At 62.9% G+C, this 18173-nt stretch overlaps 1 protein-coding gene across 1 annotated transcript; it reads left to right on the top strand.

Moving 5' to 3' along the window:
- Positions 1–1108: 1108 nt before the first annotated feature.
- On the top strand, positions 1109–11329 carry LOC138099135 (vasoactive intestinal polypeptide receptor 1-like). Its single transcript, XM_068996202.1, has 13 exons — positions 1109–1177; positions 2972–3077; positions 5897–6004; positions 7184–7293; positions 7479–7576; positions 8026–8158; positions 9081–9234; positions 9747–9807; positions 10141–10207; positions 10312–10403; positions 10599–10728; positions 10995–11036; positions 11237–11329. The coding sequence occupies exons 1-13, from the start codon at positions 1109–1111 to the stop codon at positions 11327–11329; spliced, it is 1263 nt and encodes a 420-aa protein (XP_068852303.1).
- The last annotated feature ends 6844 nt before the right edge of the window (positions 11330–18173 follow it).

The following is an 18173-nucleotide window of genomic DNA, read 5'->3' as shown; positions in this document are numbered from 1 at the left end:
TTGAGGCAGGACTCCCCTTGCTCAGGGGGCTGGGGCTCTCCCGCAGGGAGAATTCTAGAAATACCTTGATTTTACATATCCACAGCGCATATCTATATGGATTTTATAGATATTTCTATATTTACAGAGATGAATTTTTATTTTTTTCTATAAGAAGAGCCCAGGTGATGCTCGAGGCTCTGGTCCAAGGGCAGCCCCATCCCTGGGGGACATTCAGGAACGCCGCTCCCGGTGTTCCCTGCTCTGTGTCCATCCCAGGTTGTTCCTGGGGTCCCCCAAACCCTGCTCTGCTCTGGCACCGACCACACCCGGCACCCACCAAAACCCCAAAATCATGACCCCAAACCCAGGGCTGGGCAGAGTTGGGGTCGTTTTGCAGAGCAGGTGGGGCTGTCACACCCCCAGAGCCCATCCCAGGACTTTCTGGGCAAGGGGGAATTTTGGGGAGGGGTTCGGGGGTGTCCTCGGAGGAGAGGCAGGGTGGGCACGGGGACAGGGCTGCGACAGGGACGCAGCGCTGCCGGTCACCCTGGGGCCAGCAGAGCCGCGCTGGGCAGGGCTGGAAGGGGCGTCCCTGTCCCCGCCTGGGCACGGATGTGACCCTTGGCACCCCTCACCCCGTCCCGGCTGCGCCCCCACTTCCCGCAGCCTTTCTCCAGCGCTTTTCCAGCCCGGCGGCACCCAGGGAGCCGGGAAGGGCTCGGTGTCCCCGCTGTGCGTGCCCCGGGGCCCAGCCGCGGGTCCCGTGTCGCCGGTGGGTGCGGGGGGGCAGTGCCAGCCTGGGGGGCAGGACAAGCCTGGGGGTCCCTCCCGAGCTGCTCCATCCAACCCCGGAGTGGGGAGGGGAGCGGAGGGAGGAGCTCCAGATCCCAGATCCCAAATCCCGGAGCGGTGACATCCCGGCTCGCGGACAGCCCCGGCAGGAGACAGCCACAGCCGGGCGGGACCGAGAGCCGCGGCAGGGAAGGGTCCTGAGGCCCACGGGGCAGGGCTGGGGAGGGAAGGGGGAGAGGGGAGGAAGGTGCTGGGGCACCCCCGGGTCACGCAGGAGGAGCCGGGCTGTCCCCAACCCCTCGGGGACACAGCCGGGACCCCTCTGGGTGCAGCCATGGGGGGTCCCTGGCAGCCCCCCCGGCCCCGCTCGCTGCTGCTCCTGCTGCTCCTCCCCACGCTTCAGGTGAGTGGCCCTGGGGAGAACGCGGGGACAGGGTGGGGGGGACCGCCAGTGCCAGCCCCCCAGGGCCCGGGAGTGGTGACGGGTCCTCCTGCCCAGGGTGGGAACTGCCCATCCCATCCCCCCCATCCCATCCCATCCCATCCCATCCCATCCCATCCCATCCCATCCCATCCCATCCCCATCTGTTGTGCTCCCGACCCGGGGGACACCTCCGAGCCCCCCCTGGGCACTTTCCCACAGCTCCTGGGGACAATGAGATGCCAAGGGTGGTGCTGGGACCCCGCAGGACTGGGCAGCGCTCAGGGCAGAGGTCCCACGGGTTCAGATTCCAGGGGTGATCCCTTGGGAACGGATCCTCCATCCCACACCATTCCCAGGTCCTGCACCCCTCGGAGGAGCCCAAACTCCCTGGGGAGCATCCACAGGCACAAGGATTGGGGTGGCAGAGGGTGCAGGGCACAGGGACAGCCGCGGGTGTTCCCCATCCTGGGACAGAGCCGTGGGAACGGCTGGCACCAAATCCCTGTGGGAATGGGGGGGACATGGGGGGGGTGTGCTGCCAGAGTGAGGGAAACACCCCTGAACCCAGGCTGCTCCAGGGGAAAGGGGGGATGGGAGAGGGAAAGGGGGAAGGGAAGGGAAGGGAAGGGAAGGGAAGGGAAGGGAAGGGAAGGGAAGGGAAGGGAAGGCAAGGCAAGGCAAGGCAAGGCAAGGCAAGGCAAGGCAAGGCAAGGCAAGGCAAGGCAAGGCTAGGCTGGGCTGTGGGAGCACTGGAGGCTTGGAGGGTTTTAGAGGAGACCGATGGCATCAGGCCCCTTCCAGGGGGAAACTGAGGCACAGCAGGAACTCCCTGCCCTGCAGGGAGCTCGGAAGGAGCCCTGCACATTCCCTGCTCCTGCTCCAGCATCCAGGCCCTGCTGCCATAAACAACAAGCCAAACCCAGCAGCTCTGCAGCCAAAAGGGGCTGAGACCCCTCTGCCCCATCCAGGTCCTCCATCACTGGCAGGAATTCCTGGGCCTTCCTGGTACTGTGCCCGGAGCCATCCCCAAAATGCCTTTTCCAGGCTGGAAATTCCCTTGGAATCTTGTGTTCAGCAGGAAAAGGAAACAAAATCTCCTGGGGGAGGTGAAGGGACCCTGAGGAGCGGCTGCAGAGCCAGGACAGGGCAGGGCAAGGCTCAGCCAAGGGATGCTCCATGTCCCACACTCCCCTCCCTTGGGAAGTTCATGGATCCACCCTCATCCCTCTGTTTCTCCAGCTTTTACATCTCTGGCCCCTCACCTAAAACAATTGGCACCCCAATCCCAGGTCTGGGCCCCAAATCCCTGGCCCAGACATCCTGAATCCGGATGGTGCAGCCCCCACTGCATCCCCCTGGGCAGGGAGTGCTTGGGTATGGACACGGGTGAGAATAGGCTCGGGAATAGGCTCAGATCCTCGGGAATGGGCACACAGAATTCCCGGCCTGCTCTCAGTTCAGCCTCAGTCTCCCATTCTCCAGCTGGGAGCTGAGGAGGCAAATCCCAAAGTGGCAATTCCCAGACAATCCAATCCCTGCACACTGAGCCACCATAGCTCTCACGTTTTCGGGATCCGGACGTTCTCCCTGGTGTTCCCATCACCAGAGCTGGGAATGTGGCGTTTGCCGTGCCCACATCCCACTGGGATAGCGGGAGGCGCCGGTGCCCATGGCGGGGGGATGGAATGGGATGGGATTTGGGGTCCTTTCCAACCCAACCCATCCCACAGCTCCTCACAGATTGTTCTGGTTGCCCTTTCCCCCTCTCCCAAGGTGCGAGGGACTCATCCCGACTGCTCTGTCGTCCTCCACTTCCAGAAGCGAGAAGCAGAATGTCTGGAGAGGATCCGGAGTGAGAGCCAAACCCCTGGGCAGGAAGGTGAGGCTGAGCCTGGGATCAGCTCCCTCGGGAGCAGGGAGGAATTCCTGAGGGGTCCCTGGAGGGTGATCCATGCAGGGGATTGCAGAGCACGCATGGATGAGGAAAAGCAGGGATTTCCAGGAAAATGGAGAGCAGCACCAAGGCAAAGGTCAAGGAGAATCCCTGGAGAGCCCCAGAAATGCTGCTGGAATGGGATAGAGGGGATTGAGGGACACAAACAACAGCAGGGACTCAGTCCTGGTGAATTTAGGGAATCAGGGAATGGTTTGGGTTGGAAGGACCTCAAAGCCCACCCAGTGCCACCCCTGCCCTGGCAGGGACACCTCCCACTGTCCCAGGCTGCTCCCAGCCCCAATGTCCAGCCTGGCCTGGGACACTGCCAGGGATCCAAGGGCAGATCCAAAGGCTGCTCTGGGAATTCCAGCCCAGCCCCTGCTCACCCTCCCAGCCAGGAATTCCCAATTCCCAATATCCCATCCATCCCTGCCCTCTGGCCCTGGGAAGCCATTCCCTGTGTCCTGTCCCTCCATCCCTTGTCCAAAGTCCCTCTCCAGCTCTTCTGGAGCCCCTTTAGGCCCTGCAAGGGGCTCTGAGGTTTCTCACCCGCACAGGGCGGGATTCATGGAATATGGCAGTGCTGGAGCCCCCTCCACGCCCCTGCACTGATGCCAGGGCTGTGGCCACCAGCACCAGGGCCACTCCGTGGTGTCACCATCCCACACCTGCTCCCCTTCCTAATTCAGGAAATTTTACTGCCAAACATTTTCTGAGCAACTCCATTTTCCCATGTCTGGGGTTTTCAATTCACCAATTCACCCGCTGAAAACCCAATTTTCAAGTGCTGCTTTTGGACATCCTTTCTTCAATAGCGTCTCAGTTTCCATCCAAAAGCGGAATGGCCCAAAAATCCCGGGCAAAAATTGTCACCTGGAGAATAAGGAATGCGTCATTCCAGGGGCTTCATCTCACAGCAATGGAAAAATTAAGCAATAAATGCAGACGAAGGTGCGTCATTGCTGAAGTAACTCTGCAGAGGTGTCATTCATCCTTCAGCTTAGCAGGGAAAAGCCAAAGAGATTGGAAAAGGTCCGTTCTGCAGCCCGGATTGTGCCAGCCGAGGGGAAGGAATCTCACTGCAGGAAAATATCCGAGAAGCAGGAATGCAGAATTAAAATCTGGATTCAGTCCTGGGCTTCCTGCTGCCCCCCTGCCCACCCGAGCTGCATCCACCCCTTTCCCTGCCTGTGCCAGTGTGGGGAGCATGACCCGAGGATGGGCTCAGATCCCATGGACAGGGTGGGAGGAGAGCTCTAGGATCTCCTTATTCCTTCCCAATCTCCCACCCATCCCTGCCCTCTGGCCCTGGGAAGCCATTCCCTGTGTCCTGTCCCTCCAGGCCTTGTCCCCAGTCCCTCTCCAGCTCTTCTGGAGCCCCTTTAGGCCCTGCAAGGGGCTCTGAGCTCTCCCTGGAGCTTCTCCTCTCCAGGTGACCATTCCCAGCTCTCCCAGCCTTTCCTCATGGCAGAGCTCTGCTATTCCCTGCACCTTTTCCATGGCATCCTCTGGGCTGTGGGGGCTACAAATTCCAGAGGAGGCTCTGGAGATGCTCCAAAGACTCCTCCAGAGCCAGGCTGGGAGAGCTGGAGGTGCTCACCTGGAGAGGAGAAGCTCCAGGGAGAGCTCAGAGCCCCTTGCAGGGCCTAAAGGGGCTCCAGGAGAGCTGGAGAGGGACTGGGGACAAGGGATGGAGGGACAGGACACAGGGAATGGATCCCAGTGCCAGAGGGCAGGGATGGATGAGAGATTGGGAATTGGGAATTCCTGGCTGGGAGGGTGGGCAGGCCCTGGCACAGGGTGCCCAGAGCAGCTGGGGCTGCCCCTGGATCCCTGGTAGTGTCCCAGGCCAGGCTGGACACTGGGGCTGGGAGCAGCCTGGGACAGTGGGAGGTGTCCCTGCCAGGGCAGGGCTGGCACTGGGTGGGCTTTGAGGTCCTTCCAACCCAAACCATTCCAGGATTCCCTGATTCCACAACCCCAAGAAAAGAAGTGACCGCTCTCAGTGATGATCCCAATCTCTGCTCACTTCCCTGATTCTCCAGAGCAAAAATTAATCCCCACCTTGGCACTGTGGATGCAAATCCCTCCCTGCCTGGACTGACACCCCCAGGCTGAAATCAGAGGAAACTCAGGGGCCTTGTCCAGTTCCACATTCCCTGGCTGGGAATGGGTGAGCTCCAGGTGGATAATGTGGATCTTCCAGGTTAATGACGGAGCTGTGCTGGGGCAGAAGCTGGCCTGGGATGGGATGTCCTTGTCACAGACTCCTCCAGGCCCTGAGTCTGCCTGGCCGTGCTCATTCCCAAGAAAACTGGAGAGTGATTTAAACAGGAATTCGGTGCTGGAGGGGGAAGCAAAAGCTGCTTAAGCCGATCACTCACAGAGAGCCTTGCACGGCTCTCTCCTGTCCGTGGGGACGCATCCCGAGCTGAGCTGAGCCTCCAGGTGCAAAAATCCAGCATAAATCTGAGTTATTTTAGTAGCCACGGGCAAATCCACCCCATCCCATACCCGGGTTGTTCCTATGGGAGCTCGGTCGGATGCAGCCCCGGGAAACGCCGGGTCCGGGGCTAAGAGGGGATCCCAGCGGCGGGGGAGGAGGTTCCCGGGGTCGGAGCCGGGATGGTCCCGGTTCCCGCGGGGCTCGGCCCGGCCCCGGATCGGGGGATGGTCCCGCTGCAGCCGCGGGGGGCCGGGGCTGCGGGGTCACCCGCACGTCCCCTCCCGGTGTCACCAGCTGTCCCCTCCCTCCGCCCCAGGCTGCCCGACGGAGTGGGACGGGGTGAGCTGCTGGCCCGCCGTGCCCCTCGGCCAGTCCCGAGCTGTCGCCTGTCCCGACATCCTGCACGTCTTCAAGAAGTCCAAAGGTCTGAATCCAGCCGGGATCGCTCCTCCCGCGGGACCCACCCACCCTGCCTGGGACCCCTGTGCCACCCCAGCCCTGACCCCGCAGCTCCTGCCCCTCCAGAATAAATGTCCTTGGAGTAAACTGCAGTCCAGGCAGGGGCTGGGGAAGGCAGAGAACCAGGGAGCTGCCGCAGCAGGACCCAAATCCTTCCATCCCTGTGTGGGTGGAGCCCGCGGGGACCTCACCCTCCATCCTGGTGACACCAGGACAGTCCGCAAATCCTTTTGATCACTCTGTGGGAGGACCTCACCCTCCATCCCGGTGACGCCAGGACGGTTCCCTTGCTGTTTGGTGCCCTCCTGTCCCACACACCATCCCAGTGCTCCTGAGCTGCCTCCACCCCTCTTGGTGGAGACCCCACCCAGAGCACCCGAGCGCTGCCGCAGTCTCTGAGCGCTTCCTCGGAGAAAGAAATTACTCCTGTAATTTGGAAAATGTTGGAAAATGTTTGCTTTGGGGCAGGAACAGCTCGGGAGAGGCTCGATGGGGCCCTCACAGGATGAATGAGCAATTTTATAGCCTCAATTCCCAATTCCCTCCCACTGGAGGGATCCGTGCTTGTTTTCACACCCTGCCCGAAGTTTTCCTGGCAGCTCCAGGCACGGGGCCAGAGGGGGTGGTGGGATCCAGGAGGGATGGGGTAGAGATGGGATCTGGATGGATCGGGCAGTGATGGGACCCAGGAGGGAGTGATGGGGTCTGGGAGGGACGGGGCAGCAGTGGGATCCAGGAGGAGCAATGGGATCTGGGGGGATGGGACCCAGGAGGGAGTGATGGGACCCAGGAGGAGCAATGTGATCTGGGAAGTGATCTGGGGCAGTGATGGGACCCAGGAGGGAGGGATGGGATCCAGGAGGAGCAATGTGATCTGGGAAGGACGGGGAAGTGATGGGACCCAGGAGGAGCAATGGGATCTGGGAGGGATGGGGCAGTGATGGGATCCAGGAGGGGCAATGGGATCTGGGAAGGACAGGGCAGTGATGGGATCCAGGAGGGAGTGATGGGATGCAGTGGGGGTGGGACAGCCGGGCCACTCAGGTCCCACGCTGCTGTCCCAGTCTGTCCCAGGCCGGGCACTTCGGGGATGCCACCAGAGGTGACACCCTCGGCTCCCCTGAGGTCCCTCCTTGTCCTGCAGGGCTGATCCAGAGGAACTGCACCGAGTGGGGATGGAGCCTCCCCAGCCCTCCCTACCACAGCGCCTGCCGGCTGGAGACCCTCGGCAGCAACAACGACACCGAGGCCACGGCACGTGGGACCCCTGGGGCTGCGGGGAGCTGTCCCCATGTCCCCCTTCCCCACACGGAGATGCTCCCAGGGTTATCCCATTTGGCCTCATCCTTGGGGGGGCAAGGGCTGTCACCTCCCTGCTTGTGCCACACCAGCCCTTCCCAGTCCGTGTCCCCTCACTCCACTGGTGCTGTCCCTTCCAGAGAGGCCACTTTGTCACCATGAAGGTGCTCTACACCTGCGGCTACTCCACGTCGCTGGCAGCGCTGCTCCTGGCCATCGGCATCTTCTCCTGCTTCAGGTAGGGCTGGGAGCTGCTCCAGCTCCAGGGGCTGGAGGGACACGGGATAAATCCCCACAGGGGTGGCTGCCCTCAGCCTGTCCCCTCCCGGAGCAGCCAGGATCCATCCCTGCCGACAGGACCACCGGGAAGGCAGGCGAGGAACGGCAGTGTTGTCCTTCTCTGGTGGCGCAGACCAAACCCTCGGGTGGCCCTGTTGAGTTCTGGGTTTGCAGATCTCCCTGTGCTGCAGATTTGGGCTCTCCAGAGGTTTCTGGGATGTTCCCCTTGTCCCTGAGCAGCCCCAAGCACAGCACAGCCCGGTCCTTCCTGGTTTTAGAGCAGGAAAACTCCAGGGCTTTGTGACCATCACTAGCAGTGACCCCTGGGCTGGGCTCTGGCCAGGGAAGGGGACACCAAAGCACCGTCTCTGCCCCTGCTCGGGCACAGCCCATCCCTCCCTCCCACAGGAAACTGCACTGCACCAGGAATTCCATCCACATCCACTTCTTCACCTCCTTCGTCCTGCGGGGCACCGCCGTGTTCATCAAGGACGGCGTCCTCTTCTCGGACGAGTCCATCGACCACTGCACGATGTCCACGGTAAATCCCAAACCACAGCCTGGGAACGGGGCAGGGAGAGCAGCAGGAGCTCGTGGGAAGGGGTTGGTGGGACTCGGGGTGGATTTTATAGGGAAGAGGAGAGAGAGAGGCTCTGAGGTGGAGGAAATCCTGCCGTGGGGAGGTTCAGCATTTCTGCATTTCCGTCTGTGCAGGGAACAGGTTCTGTCCTCAAAGCTGCCCCTGGCCTCAGGCTGAGTGTCCCCAGTGGTGTCCCAGTGGGGCCAAACCCCAGCAGCACTAGGTACTGCTCAGATTTGGGGTTTTCAATCAAAACAGAGCCCTGAGAGAGGATACGACACTGAGAGCACCACGGACACAACCACGGGGTTCTTAAAGGTCCCACAAAACCAGCCCGTGCTCACCTGCCCGTGGGGCACAGGCAGAGCAGAACCTGGTGCAGATGGCGTGAGGGACTGGGGCAGAGTCCCTGGGGCCGTACTGAAGGGTCATCACTGAAAGGTCATCACAGGTGTCCTCAGGAGGGGCATGGGGAGAGTGACACCCCCTGTGTCCCAGCACAGGCTCTGTGCACCCTGAGCTGGGGGTCACACCCCTGTGTCCCAGGACAGGCTCTGTGCACCCTGAGCTGGGGGTCACACCCCTGTGTCCCAGGACAGGCTCTGTGCACCCTGAGCTGGGGGTCACACCCCCTGTGTCCCAGCACAGGCTCTGTGCACCCTGAGCTGGGGGTGACACCCCCTGTGTCCCAGCACAGGCTCTGTGCACCCTGAGCTGGGGGTGACACCCCCTGTGTCCCAGCACAGGCTCTGTGCACCCTGAGCTGGGGGTGACACCCCCTGGGTCCCAGCACAGGCTCTGTGCACCCTGAGTTGGGGGTGACACCCCCTGGGTCCCAGCACAGGCTCTGTGCACCCTGAGCGTCCCCCTCGTCCCCTGGCAGGTGACCTGCAAAGCAGCCATCGCCTTCTTCCAGTACTCAGTGCTGGCCAACTTCTACTGGCTGCTGGTGGAGGGGCTGTACCTGCAGACGCTGCTGCTGCTCACCTTCACCTGCGACAGGAGCTACACCTGGGGCTACATCCTCGTCGGCTGGGGTGGGTGTGGGGACACCCCGGACACCCCCGTCACATCCACGGGCAGGAACCACCTGGGAATGGCCGGATCCGAGACCCACCCGGCCAGAAGTCCCCAGCCTGAGGTCCCCAGGGCTGCTCCCAGCACGGCCCCACCCCAGCATGTCCCTGGCTGGCCTTGGTGGGCACCACCCGCTCCTGCCAGCCCCTGGAGCTGCTGGGGAAGCGTGGCCTGATCCAGGACAGATCCTCCCTTCATCCCACACCCAGCCGGGGCTGGGAACAGCCAGGCCAGGTGCTGGGTGGGTGTGAGAGCACACGGGGGCAGGAGGGTGGCCGGGAGGTGACACACAGACACAGCGCCATCAGTGGCACCATTTCCTTCTCCTGGAGAAGGTGGGAAGGTTGTCACCTTCCTGCCACATCCAGAACTGACCTGGACATGCGTTTCTGGGGACGAGGGACAGAGGGGTGGCACAGGGACCCCCCAGAGCACTGGAGGGACCATCCCTGCCTGTGTCCTGTCCTTGCAGGTGTCCCCATGGTCACAGTCGGGGTGTGGGTGCTCACCAGGCTCCAGTACGACAACCACGGGTAAGAGCAGCTGCCCTCGGCCCTCTCCAGGCCACCATGGCCTTCTCCAGGCCACTTCAGTTCTCTCCAGGCCACCTCAGCCCTCTCCAGGCCACCTTGGCCCTCTCCAGGCCACCTCGGCCACGTGTCCCAGTCCAAGTCCTGGGGGCGAACCTTTGGCTCAGGAGGGGAGGACGGGGCCAGCACTTTATGGAAATGTTATTTCTGTTCTCTGCTGGGTCCCAAGGCAAGAGGGGTGCAAAGGGGGCAGGGGGCTGGCCAAAGAGGTGGCAGGGGGACAGCTGGGCCACACGGGTCCCAGTGGGTGCCAGAGCCACCTCTCCTGTCCCGTAGGTGCTGGGATGACTACTCCAGCCCATACTGGTGGGTGATCAAGGCTCCTGTCCTCCTGGCCATATTTGTGAGTGTGTTCCCTGCAAGGCCCAGCCCCGAGCCAGGGGTCCCACAGGGCCTGGAGCCCAGCCAGGGGCTGTGCAGAGCCTGAGACGTGGCTTCCCGGGGCAGGTGAACTTCCTCATCTTCCTCAACGTCACCAGGATGTTGGCACAGAAGATCCGGTGCCCAGACCTCAGCAAAACCCACAAGCAGCAGTACCTGTAAGGGGACAGGGCTGTGCCCACCCGGGGTCTGGGCTCCTGGGCCAGAGGGACCCTCCTGGGAGGAGCACAGAGGACAATCTTGCAGCCTCCGAGGCCTGCCTTGCACACAGAACCCACTTGGGGTTAAGACCAAGATTTTGGGGAGGCCTGGTGGGGCAGCAGGAGCACCCAGACCCCTCTCACCCCCCACAGGAGGTTGACCAAGTCCACGCTGCTCCTCATCCCCCTCTTCGGGGTGCACTATGTGGTGTTCGCGCTCTTCCCCGAGCACGTGGGCGTGGACGCCCGGCTCTACTTCGAGCTGGTGCTCGGCTCCTACCAGGTGAGGTGGGCAGGGGAAGCCCCCGTGGTCCCACCCCAAACCCCACCGGGAGCCCCGGGGATGTGGGGCTTTGGCCCCTTTTGGGAGAGGGCGTCCCCCGACCCCTGGGGCAGGGCACAAGGGCTGGGCCTGGAGAACCTGGCACTGATTTCCTCTGCCCTGGGGTGGGTCAGAGCTGTGGGAGGGGGTAAAGGCGGGGGGGAGAGGAGCACAGAGGGGTCTGGCCCCTTCCTCTGGGTGAAAACTGCTCCTCCCATCCTCTCCAGGGCTTCCTGGTGGCTCTGCTCTACTGTTTCCTCAACGGGGAGGTGAGCATGTGTCCCCCCCAAGCCCCGGGCACAGGGACACGCCGAGGGTGCCCCAAAGCCACACATGGGCACAGGGACAGTTCCCCTGCCCCCCCAGTCCCCTCGGCTGGGCGCTGCTCGGTGTCCCTGGGCGCTGCCCGGTGTCCCTGGGCGCTGCCCGGTGTCCCTGGGTGCCAGCACGGCCCGTGGCGTTGGTGCAGGTCCGGGCTGAGATCAGGAGGAACTGGGGCAAGTGGCAAAGGTCCATGGAGAGCAACGTCTTCAACCTGGCCACCCAGGACTTCACAGCGTGACCGGCACGGCACTCCAGGCGAGTGGAGCTGCTGGAGGTGCAGCTCCATGGCTGCGGTCCCAGAAAGACCCAAACCCCTCGATTTTGGCAGTTCCGGGTCTGGCACCCTCAGAGGGTGGTGAGAACAGCCATGGGGAGGCTCTGCCCGCTCAGTGCTGGTGGATCTGGCACCCTGTGGTGGCATCTCACCCACCCGGAGCTCTTCTTGCTTCGGGGCAGAGTTTTGGGCAAAGGGAAGGGAAGGGAAGTTCTCCACTTTTCTGGGCAGGAGACACAAAACCCCTTTTTCAAAGGACAGCTGGTGGGTTTTGCTTGCACTGGAAGGGAAATGAGCGGCCCCGACCCTGAAGGGATTCACTGATGGATATTTTCCCCCTTCCTTGCTTTACAAAATCATTTCCCTGCTGGGAAGAGTCCTAAACACAGCCAGGAGCCACCCTGGGGATGGGGGAAGGATCCGGAGAGAGGCAAAACCCCACAGCTCCACAGGAGCCCCCAGTGGCCTCAGTTCCTCCCCGCGTGCCTCCCTCCCGTGTCTGATTGAGCTGGAGCTGTTCCCTTGCCATGAGAGCTCTCCCAGCCCTTGGCACTGAGGAATGGGACTCCCCTGGCTTCCCTGGGGTTCATTTCCCAGGGATAGGAAGGGTTTTGCCAATAAAATCTCGTTCTCAAGTCCCACCTCGCTTTTCAGAGGGTTGGTTTGCTCCACAAACCCAGAGAATTTGGGACTGGGGGTGCTGCAGGATGGAAATCCTGCCCATGGTGGAATGCCTGGAAGTAGCTCCCAGGAAATCTCTGCTCTTGCCCTGCCTGGTGAAGCTCACAGGGAGGAGACAGAGGAGGAAGGTGAGGAAGAGCCCCACGAGCTGTCCCAGAGGTCCTGGGGTACCCTGTCCCCTCGGGGCCAGCACTGCCACCACCACCCCCCAGCCTGGCCCTGTTCCCTCACTGTGAACATCCTTTGTCCTCCCAGACTGAGCTCCTGCCCTGGCAAACGGCGCCTCCAGGAGTGAGAGAGGCCCCAAATGCCCTTTCCCCAAACTTCCTGGCCTCTCCCATGCTCCCGAGACCGGAGCCACCCGATCCCAGCCTCGCTTCTCACTCTGCCTGGGCTGTCATTTCTCCGTGGTGCCACGTGTCCTTCCCTAAATAAACCCCACTCGCTGGCCCCTGTCCAGACTGCAGGATCTCCAGAGATCTCATCTGGGAGGGCACTGAGAGGGGAACGGAGCCCCAGAGCTGCTTTGGGGTGAGATGGGAGATGTTCCATTAGAAAACCCTCCAGAGCCAGCACATCCTGAACCACTGGGAACCCTCCGGAGGAGCTCAGGAGCTGTCAAATAAATCCCCATCCGCAGCCAGGAAGGGACCTCAGGTGAACAGAACCCCTCTCCATCATCAGGAGGGCGGCATGATTGGCAGGGATGGGGCAGCAGTGGGTTGAGCCAGGCCTGGGGATGCTCAGTGGGAACATCTGCTTCCATAGAACTTTGAAAAACTCTGGATTTGCACCTATTTCCAGCTGCAAAGGGGTTTCTGGGGTGATAAATGACCCCAAAGGACCCTCTGGGGTTTCTGGGCTCTGAACCCCATGGGGACCATGCAGGACAGGAGCCCAGTGTGGGCCCAGGAGGGGACTGGGAATCCCCCTCAGCCGGCAGGGAAGGTTTTCCAAAGGCTCTCCAGCTGCAAAAGGTCATGGAAAGGGATCTTAAAGGGTTGGAAAAGACCTTAAAGCTCATGGCAGGGACACCTCCCACTGTCCCAGGCTGCTCCCAGCCCCAATGTCCAGCCTGGCCTGGGCACTGCCAGGGATCCAGGGGCAGCCCCAGCTGCTCTGGGCACCCTGTGCCAGGGCCTCCCCGCCCTCCCAGGGAGGAATTTCTTCCAAAGATCCTCACGATCTTAGGGATTTTTCCCAACCTAACCGATCCTGAGGCTGTGTTTGGGAGGGCTGAGCCCGGGCACAGCAGGGTCGCTTTCCCGCATCCCTTCTCCAGCGTGGCCGGCAGTGCCACAGCCTGGCACCCCCATCACCCACGAGGTCCCCGCGGGGCCAGAGCGGTGTTGGGACGGGGGTGTTGTGCCTGGAGCCGGAGGGTGGCACTGCGGCCCCTCCACAGCGGCGACAGCGGCCCGGGGTGGCAGCGCTGGAGCGCGGTGTCCCCGCGGAGCGCGCCGGGCACAGCGGGGGCACCCCGCCGTGACAGCGACCACTGACCCCCGACCCCGAGAGCCCCAGCGAGTGAGGCAAGGGGCACACTGCTCTGGCCACTCAGGAAGAGCTGGGACAGCCCGGCCAGGTGAGGGTTAACCAGCGATGGGAACGGGAGTGGGGCCGGGGGCTGGGAGCGCCGCGCCTGATGCCGCTGTCCGTGCCCGCATTCCCCGCTCCTCCGGAGCTGCCAGGGCTCCCTGCCTGGGCGCACAGGGTGCCCTGGGCTTCCATCTGCGCCTTCATCCCGCTCCGGGATGGTCCCGCTCCGCAGCTCGGGGAATTCGCCCTCGCCGTGTCCCAGCACAGCGGGAGCTCCCACCTTTCCCTGTGCGGGCAGCTCCGGCTGTGCCCAGGGACCCGCAGAGCCCCGGGGACGCTGCCAGTCCCACGGCGGGGACAGTGCTGGCAGTGCAGGAGAGCTGGAGAGGGACTGGGGACAGGGCATGGAGGGACAGGACACAGGGAATGGCTTCCCACTGCCAGAGGGCAGGGATGGATGGGAGATTGGGCAGGAATTGTTCCCTGTGAGGGTGGGCAGGCCCTGGCACAGGGTGCCCAGAGCAGCTGGGGCTGCCCCTGGATCCCTGGCAGTGTCCCAGGCCAGGCTGGACATTGGGGCTGGGAGCAGCCTGGGACAGTGGGAGGTGTCCCTGCCAGGGCAGGGCTGGCACTGGGTGGGCTTTGAGGTCCCTTCCAACCAAATCCATTCCATGATCCTGTGGTGAATCCAGCACCACAAGCCAGGGCACCCCAAACAACCCACAGTCCCCAAGGTTGGACCAAGCATTGCCCTGATCCCACCCTGGAAACACAAGGACACATTTTTCCCACCCACCCGGATCAGTGCTGTCAGTACCTCTGGATACCCCAAGCTCCCATTCCCATCGGGATTCAGTTGGATTTGCAGACAGAACCGTGCCCCTGTGCCCTGCTGGGGACCCCGGGTGTCCCCACCATCCACAGGGCAGGAGCCACATCCCAGAGGTTCCAGCCTCACTCCAGGCTTGCTTTTAGTCCAGGAAAAGCAAAAATGGATCTGCACAGCTTGAAAAGTCCTCCCGTGGTGACTGGGCTGGGCTTGGGGCAGCTGCTGGGAGCCACCAAACATCCCCTGAATTCCCTTGTGACCAACAGAGCGAGTGGAAATCCCCACAGCCACAGCAGGAGGGTGTCCCTGTCCCTGTCCCTGCCCCTGTCCCCGTCCCTGTCCCTGTCCCTGTCCCTGTCCCTGTCCCTGTCCCTGCTCTGTCCCTGCCCCTGTCCCCATCCCTGTCCCTGTCCCTGTCCCATCCCCATCCCTATCCCCGTCCCAGTCCCTGTCCCAGTCCCAATCCCAGTCCCAGTCCCTTTCCCTGTCCCTGTCCCTGTCCCTGTCCCTGTCCCTGTCCCTGTCCCTGTCCTTGTCCCCGTCCCCATCCCTGTCCCAGTCCCTGTCCCTGTCCCTGCTCTGTCCCTGTCCCTGTCCTTGTCCCCGTCCCCATCCCTGTCCCAGTCCCTGTCCCTGTCCCTGCTCTGTCCCTTTCCCTTTCCCTGTCCCTGTCCCTGTCCCTGTCCCTGTCCCCGTCCCTGTCCCTGTCCCCGCTCTCCCCCCAGCCAAGCCTGCTGGCCCAGGATGTGCAGGGAATGCTCCGTGCCCAGGGATCGTGGCTGTTCTGCTGCTGAGCCCCCAGTGGGCTCCCAGTGCCAGCCCTGTCCCGCAGCCGCCCCTGGGAGCTGATCCCAGCTCTTCCCTCCCTCCTTCCCTTGGCTTTATCCCTCTGAGCCTGCTCAGGGCTCCAAGCCAGCCAGAAGAGCCCTGATTTTTAACTGAAGAAATCCAAACTATGCCTCCCAAAGCACACCTTTGGCATCCCTGCACAGAGCGAATCCTGCTCCAGTTTTCCCTGGAGAGCTGAAACAGCTCCGGCTCTGCCTCATTCCCACAGCCTCACACAGGAAAGGAAAATCACGCAGGGAGAAGCAGAATCAATCCAAGGAACTTCACTTCCCAGATCCCTGGGTGTCAGGGCTGTGGGCCCGGCCATGGCTGGATGGGTTCTGGAGGATGTGGGGAGGACAGGGGCGAGGGGCTGAGCAGGGCAGGGGATTCCCATGGGATTCCAGGCTGGGAAGGGCAGGGCCTGCAGCTCCACTGAAGCCACCCCAGCACTGGGAAGCTCCTCCGGGGTGTTTTGGGGCTGGAAAAGCAGAAATGATTCCCAGAGACAGTGGTTTTGGGGAGGTGACAAACCCCTCTGGCCAGGCTGAGTGCCGGGGTGGCTGCTCCACCCCCAACACGGCCCCGAGCACCCCAAAAGGGGTGACCCTGCAAGCTGGGTGCCCCTCCAGCCTCTCCTCCCGACCCTGGGTGCACCCCGAGCACCCTACCAACCCCAGAAGTGCCTGGGCTTGGCAGGAGCACACAAAGGCCCTGTCAGGAAGGGCAAAAGGGGGGACAAATCCCTCCTTCTGTGTCACCCCGGTTCTGGCTCACGGGGGTCCCCGTGGGCAGGACATGTGAGGGACAGGGCCCTCGGACGCTCCGGGGATGTTCTGGTGCAGGAGGGTGGGCGGGGGGACAAAGAAGTGACAGTGACCCCTCGTTTGCCAGCGAGGGGAGGAGCGTGGCTGCTCCTGGGTGCTGAACAATGGCAATGACGCTCCCGCAGAGCCACGGGCTCGGGGACAGCGCTGGCAGCGGCCTTGGCACCGGCTGCCCCCCCGCCCTCGCAGTTGTCCCCTGCTCTTTGCAGTCGCCTGTCACCGACGGGGAGGCGCTGGCCAGGGTCGCTCCCACCTCCCCTCCACCTCCCCGCGTCCCACGGGCGCCACAGCCAGCCCAGAGCCACCTCCACACCTGGGACACTGCGCTGTGCCCGGGCGGGCGCGGGGCAGGGGGGTCCCCGCGGGCAGGAGCCGGGGCCGGGGGCGATGGGGCCGCGGGGGCTCCGGCCCCGGCAGAGCCGTGATTGGCGCGGCGGGGGACGAATGCCACGGCTGAGACGGGCCAGGCTACCTGAAGGACCCCGCATGTCCTCAGGTTTCACTCATGACCATCTGACAGCAGCAGCAGCTGCGCTGCCAACTCGCCGAGCCAAAGCCTCCAGGAGCCGAAGGAGAGGGAAATTCGGGCCCTAAAAGGTCTCTCCGTGGGAATTCGCACTCTCCACCCAACAGTAAGTACTGGGGTCAGCCCTGGGCTGCTGCCAGGGCCCCCGGGCAGGGGCTGCAGGGTCTTGGGTGTCCCCAGGTTTGTCGTTGCCACTGTGCCTGGAGTGGCACCGGCAGTGTCCGGGGCTTTGCGGTCCGAGCGCTGGAGGTGGATGGGACCAGGACAGACCCAGTTGTCTCTGGGGGTGTTTAGGGCTGGAGGCACCTGCTGGACCCCCCTGCATGGAAAACTGTCCAGGGCAGGGGAGAAAGTCCCCACAAGGCTGCAGGCAGAGTACAGGGACGAGGGTGGCAGCAGCCAGTGGGCCCGTGGTGGCCACAGAGCTGTGTCAGGGTGAGAGGGGACAGTCGGGGACGTGACGGGCAGTGGGTTCCCGAGCCACCTTCCCCGCTGCAGTAAAGGAGCCACAGGCAGGGCTCACAAGTCGCAAGGCTCCTTTCTCCTGGCTTCCCCTCCTGGAGGTCTAAATATAAACCCCGGCCTGGGCAAGCCAAGGTTGCAGGAAAGGTCTGCGGGTGCTCCCAGTGTCTCCTTTCGGGAAGGGCCCTGTCCCTGCAGAGCCCCCGTCCCCCGTGGGGCAGCGGGGAGGGACCCCGAGGGCAGAGGGGGGGGATGGGACCCCTGTGCCCTGCGGGGATGTCGGGGATGGGGTGGCAGGGAACGGGAGGCTGTTCCCACACTGGGCTGTGGGTGCACAGGCACAGCCAAAGGGTGCCAGGGTGAGCCCAGGGTGGGGTTCAGGGCTCAGATCCCCCCCATGGGAACCAGGCAGTGCCAAGGTGAGCCCAGGGTGGGGTTCAGGGCTGGATCCCCCGTGGGAATCAGGCAGTGCCAGGCTGGGGTTCAGCCCGGGATTTTGGGTGCTGTATACCCCCGGTGCCAGCCCCCATCACTCGCTGCACGGGCAGGGCCTGCTGTGCACGCCCAGAGCCGTTTTGGGGTTTATCCAGGGGCACTCAGCCCCCACTCCCCCCATTCCCCCATCCCGCACTCCCGGGCCGGTGCGGAGCTGCAGAGGGAAGTTTGCCGAGGAGCACAAGCATTTCCTGCCCTGCCCGCACGGGCACTGCTGGAGCTGTCAGGGATCCGCCTGCGGCAGGCGAGGGATGGAACTGCGGCTACGGGCGAGGAACAGCAATTCCATAAAGCCCTGGGGACAGCAGGACATCCCCGTCAGTCCCGTTATCCCGGCGAGATCCTGGGTGGGCTCATGCAGTGCTGGAGCTGCCTCCCCTGGTCCTTTCCAGGAAAAATGCCGGATTTATAATGGTTTGAGGGGGAAGGAGCCTATTTACAGGAGCTGATTAACGAGCACAAAGTCCAGCCTTGTCTCTGCTGTGCTAATATTTAAATAGCATTTTCTATTTTCTGATGCGTGCAGAAGGGTCCAGTTCAGGCAAAAGGGCTCAGTGGAGTCCCTTGGGCAGCTCCAGCTGCACTCAGGGAAGTTTGCTGGATCTGGGCTAGGAGAGCGAG

This window comes from Aphelocoma coerulescens, chromosome 27, assembly GCF_041296385.1.
Source record: "Aphelocoma coerulescens isolate FSJ_1873_10779 chromosome 27, UR_Acoe_1.0, whole genome shotgun sequence".
NCBI classification, from domain to species: domain Eukaryota; kingdom Metazoa; phylum Chordata; class Aves; order Passeriformes; family Corvidae; genus Aphelocoma; species Aphelocoma coerulescens.
This window is presented reverse-complemented; position numbering and strand designations above follow the sequence as displayed.

Coding starts and splice junctions, on each gene's coding strand:
- LOC138099135 (XM_068996202.1), top strand. CDS start 1,109: ATGGGGGGTCCCTGGCAGCCCCCCCGGCCCCGCTCGCTGCTGCTCCTG. Junction 7,294..7,478: donor ACAACGACACCGAGGCCACG/GCACGTGGGACC, acceptor TGTCCCTTCCAG/AGAGGCCACTTTGTCACCAT. Junction 7,577..8,025: donor GGCATCTTCTCCTGCTTCAG/GTAGGGCTGGGA, acceptor TCCCTCCCACAG/GAAACTGCACTGCACCAGGA.